A 4,666-nucleotide genomic window follows, 5' to 3' on the forward strand; every position below is an offset into this window, starting at 1 on the left:
CCAATCCCAATCGCCGTCTCAGGCTTTTAAATGCTGTCTGCGTTCCAATAGCGATGAAATATTTAAATGCCTTGGCGGCACCTCCTTCCTTCAGCGGTGGCTGCAAGTTAGTAACCAGGGCTGCGGGCTCCTGGGGTCCTGGGGATGGAGCCGCCACCCGGGCCTGTGCCCTGACGGGGAGTCGAACCGCGACCCCCTGGCTCATGGGTCCTGCCTGCTGGGCTGAGCGGCGCTTCTCCCCCTGTGTCTCCTCCGCTGGCGAAGCGGGCGGGGTCTCTTCTCGCTGCCGGAGCTATGACTAAGTGACGTTGTTCTGTTGCAGAATATGGCTCGAGCCTGGAGGACGACGTGGTGGGGGACACCTCGGGGTTCTACCAGAGGATGCTGGTGGTCCTCCTGCAGGTACCGGTGGGCGACAGTGTGAGAGGAAAGCCAAGCCCGACTGGCCTGACCCGCGAAGCGAGGCCACTTGCGATTCTGTCAGTCATTTCTGGGGCCCGCTCGGTGCTGGCTGTGTGCTGGCCGTCTGCTGGGGTCTGAGCGGACGCCTCGTAGCTGACTGGCAGCTTTCTGGGGTGTCACTGTCCTCTTTTACTCATAGAATTTAAAACCAAGAGGATCGGGTGGGGGCTGGACGTGCTGTGGGATAAGGGGAAACACTGATAGGATCTTAATGAAAGTACGTTATTCCCGAGAAAAAAGCTTTCTGCGCACAGCCAGCAGGTGGCGCCGCCTCCTTTCCCGGGGAAACGCCGCTAACGGGGTGTCTGTTCTCTCGCAGGCGAATAGGGACCCCGACGCGGGGATCGACGAGGCGCAGGTTGAACAGGACGCCCAGGTGAGTGGCCCCGTGTGTGGCGGCTGCGTATGACACCCGAGCGAAGAGAGTCCGTGCTCATGGCGTTCTCCGTGCCGTGATGCAATGGCGTCTGTCTGGTCTCTCACAGCAGAAGGCCCATGTACATTTCCTTCACTTTTTAAAAATGAATAGATATTTTCTACTGATTTCAGAGAGAAAGGGAGAGGGAGAGAGAGAAACACCAGTGATGAGAGAGAATCATTGATCAGCTCCCTCCTGCCAGCCCCACACTGGGGATCGAACCGTGGCCTCCTGGTTCATAGGTTGGCGCTCGACCACTGAGCCACGCCGGCCGGCGGATCTTCCCCATGTTAAAGCACATGCTCACAGGACCAGGATTGATGCTCTTTATTTTTATCGTTAAAGTCATTTCAGAATTGAGTGTAAAGATGGAACTCATTGTCTCGTGCTTTGGAAATGAACTGTAGTCTCTATTCTTGAACACAGCGGCTGAAATGCCCACGCACCCATGTGCCCACGCACCCACACACCTATGTGCCCATGTGCCGTGACCGCCGCCTGGCCCCGCTTGGTTTGCCACTGCGGGGACGGGGTGGCTCCCAGCCGCAGCCCCAGCCACTTGCCTTCCTCTTGGCGCCCTGGGCGTGCTGGCGTGAAGTGCGGAACTGAAAGGGTAGCACAGACATTGTGAGGATTGAGCCTCTGGGTTCCAGTAAATCATCCACATCGCAGTAGGGGGCCTCTGGTTGAGTGCTGATGTCCATATACTTTCGTGCCCCCCTAATTACATGGGCACCGGAGGGCACACATCCCTTCCCCGTGAAAAGGCCCATGTGGAACTGAGCTGTCAGTCACGGGAGGGCCTGTCAGAGGCCTCGCGGGGCCGCCACAGCTGCTGAAACGCCCATGGCCATCTCGCAGCCACGCGTGGGCCGAGCCACGCGAGGACGGTCTGTGGCTCGCTCGGGCTCACGGTCAGATGTGAAGAGAAAACAGGAAGCTACTTTCTACCAGGCGAACCCAGAGCAGGAAAACAGAAAAGGCAGAGGACGCAGCCCGGGTCAGGCACTCCCTCCCGGCCTGTGAGTGGCCGCTCGGAGCTCGGCCCACCCCCAGGGGCCCCGGAGAGACCGGTCGCAGCCACACTGGGCACACCCACCCGGGGCCAGTGCTGCGTTTAGCTCTGACCCATCCGTCTTCCGTGGCAGTTCATCCTCGGGGCCCCAAGTAGCCCCAGACTCGGGTCGGAGGTCAGGATAGGAAACAGGGTGGAAAAGGGTCCGACGATGCACCGGGCGGTTCCGGTTTGGAGAGAGGAACCGGGTGTGATGCCAGCGAGAGGCCGGAGCGGGGCTGACCGGGCGGAACTCTCTGCAGACGCTGTTCCAGGCGGGAGAGCTGAAGTGGGGCACGGACGAGGAGAAGTTCATCACCATCTTCGGGACGCGGAGCGTGTCCCACCTGCGGAGGGGTGAGTGCGGGAGACGCGGTGCAGGGAGGCCCTCGGCTGCCTGCGGGCGGGTCCGCGTCTGCTTGCTTCTTGGGGACCCAGAGGACTCGTGTCACTCTCTTCGCGGCTGTTGTAGCTTTTTAACAGCGAGAGCTCCTTGTCCACCTCTCGCTCTACGAGGGAGAGGCAGGCTCTGGGTTGTCGCGCTCAGTCACTGACCCCTGAGCTGTGGGCCCTGCAGGCATTCCCTCCGGACAGTGGTCCCCCAACCCTCTTCTCTGGATAGGTCGGCGCTCCGTTGCTTCTCCGGGTTTTAACAAGTTGTCCACAGTTTTAGGTTGGATAGTCCTCGTACCCACGGTGCCAGGCGGGAATGAGTTCAGGGGCCGGTGACGGGAAACCGTGCCACCGTGGCCGCCGTGGCTGCCGTGGCCGCCGTGGCCTCTGTTCTCTGCTCCACTGTCCTCAGCGCTTGGCTCGCTCCCCCGCGCTCCGTCCTCATGTCACAGGATGCTGCTGTTGCCCCAAACGTAGCGACTGTTTTCACAGCGAAAAGAAAAGGAAGATGTAAACGCGCTTCCGTGACTTTTATAAGGAAAGGAAGGCGTCTCCGAATCTTCCGGATTCCCCGTCGGTCCCATAGCTCAGGGGCCGGGGCATCAGGGAGCACGACAGTTGTCAGCAGGTGTTTGGGGCCCTTTGAGGCTCGGACACATCGGGCTCCGTCAGGAAGGAGAAGGGGCTTTGCGTCCGGAAGGGCAGTGCCCGGTGAGAGAAGGGCCTTCTGTGGAGAGTGAGCCCGGGTGTTGCTCATCTTTCTCTTCTCCAGTGTTTGACAAGTACATGACCATATCGGGGTTCCAGATCGAGGAAACCATTGACCGGGAGACTTCTGGCAACTTGGAGCAGCTGCTCCTGGCTGTGGGTAGGTAACTGGACGGCGTACGTGACACGCGTGGCATCGAGAGCTCCCGGAGTTCATCCAGCTCAGGCTGTGTCTGAACATCAACACCGATTTCTTAGGAAAAGAGTTTGTAGGACGCAAACGCCTACATTTCCAATGGGATGCCTGCTCCGATGTTGGAAATACTTGATCTCGTTAGCTCCTGTGGGATCATAAAGGGAATTGTCTAAAAACCATTTTGAAGCGGCATTAAAAGTCCTACTGTTCCCCGATCACCCCGGAAAGTGGGCATCATCTGGAGGCTGGTCCCCGTTACGGCTGATGCCTGCGGGATGCCATGCTCTCCCAGCACCGTCCTCCCAGCTCCGTGGCGGCTGAGACGCGGCGCCCGATGTCGGAAAAGTGTCTTAGATGAACCGGGAGCTGTGACCACGGTCGTTTTCAGATAAATGATTGGAATTTCGTTTTAGCTGCACATTCAGGATAATCCAGAAAAAGGGGGGAACCGAGTGGGTGCAGTTCCTTGCAGTATCTCATGTTTTCCAAATCAGCTTTCCCGCGGGTTCGAGCGGCGCGTCCGCTGCACGTGAGCACTGTGACGTGTTTAGTCGCTGGTGGCTGGGCTTTTTCTAAGCATTGGAAAAGTTACCCCGCCCCGTGGAGGGTGATTTTTGTATCGTGAGGGATTTTCATCTAAGCGTTCTGCAGCTCAGCAGCCTGGGGGCCGAGCGGCCGCCCCAGGAGATGGAGAGGCAGGTGCCCGTCCAGGGGAGGTGCCCTTTTCTGCCACATGTTTACCTGGTTCCTTCTGAACTGGGCCCTGTCCCTGGGCACCCAGGTGTGCAGGGTGCAGACCGAACACCTCTGTTACGATGGTGGGGGACAGTCCAGGGCAGAGGTCCTCAAACTTTTTAAACAGGGGGCCAGTTCACTGTCCCTCAGACATTGCACACATGTGCACTGCGGGCCCGGGACGAGTCGGCTGCTAAGCAGGACAGGCAGCGGCGGCAAACACACCCGGCGGGCCGGATACGTGTTTTCGGCGGGCCGCAGTTTGAGGACCCCTGGTCCAGGGTTTGCAAAGATCAGGGACAAGAGATATCCATGTTACTGGCTTGCATAGACTGGAAGGAGACCCCCAGGATGCTTGTAGACTTTCTTGGGACTGATGAAGGTTGTGCCATAACAACCGACGCTACTGAAACTGCCAGAAGGGAGGGTGCTGGGAACAGTGGCCTCAGACCCACCCCCAGCGCTGCGCCCCCTGCTGAGGAAGCGGGGCCTGAAGGAGCCCCAACCTGGGGAAATACTTGCAGCTCAGCTCCCAGGAGGTCGCTCTCTGTCCTCGGGAATAAACAGTCGTGGGCGCGAGGCGGCCTGGGACTTCTAATTAGTCCCTTTTTAAAAATAAATATATTGCCGAAACCGGTTTGGCTCAGTGGATAGAGCGTCGGCCTGCGGACTGAAAGGTCCCAGGTTCGATTCCGGTCGA

At 58.9% G+C, this 4,666-nt stretch overlaps 1 protein-coding gene across 2 annotated transcripts in view; it reads left to right on the forward strand.

Annotated features, from left to right (window-relative positions):
• ANXA5 (annexin A5) overlaps positions 1 to 4,666 on the forward strand; it is a 25,283-nt gene that overhangs the window by 19,277 nt on the left and 1,340 nt on the right. The window contains exons 7-11 of one of the 2 annotated variants that reach the window (XM_015565972.1): positions 323 to 402; positions 782 to 838; positions 2,198 to 2,291; positions 3,100 to 3,195; positions 3,294 to 3,760. In XM_015565972.1, the coding sequence (XP_015421458.1) occupies positions 323 to 402; positions 782 to 838; positions 2,198 to 2,291; positions 3,100 to 3,195; positions 3,294 to 3,364 (398 nt within the window). In that variant the 3' untranslated portion in view covers positions 3,365 to 3,760. Of the gene's footprint in view, positions 1 to 322; positions 403 to 781; positions 839 to 2,197; positions 2,292 to 3,099; positions 3,196 to 3,293; positions 3,761 to 4,666 lie in introns of those variants that run through there. The other variant, XM_006766852.2, reaches the window with a different exon arrangement.

This window comes from Myotis davidii, unplaced genomic scaffold (assembly GCF_000327345.1).
Source record: "Myotis davidii unplaced genomic scaffold, ASM32734v1 scaffold862, whole genome shotgun sequence".
Lineage (NCBI taxonomy): Eukaryota > Metazoa > Chordata > Mammalia > Chiroptera > Vespertilionidae > Myotis > Myotis davidii.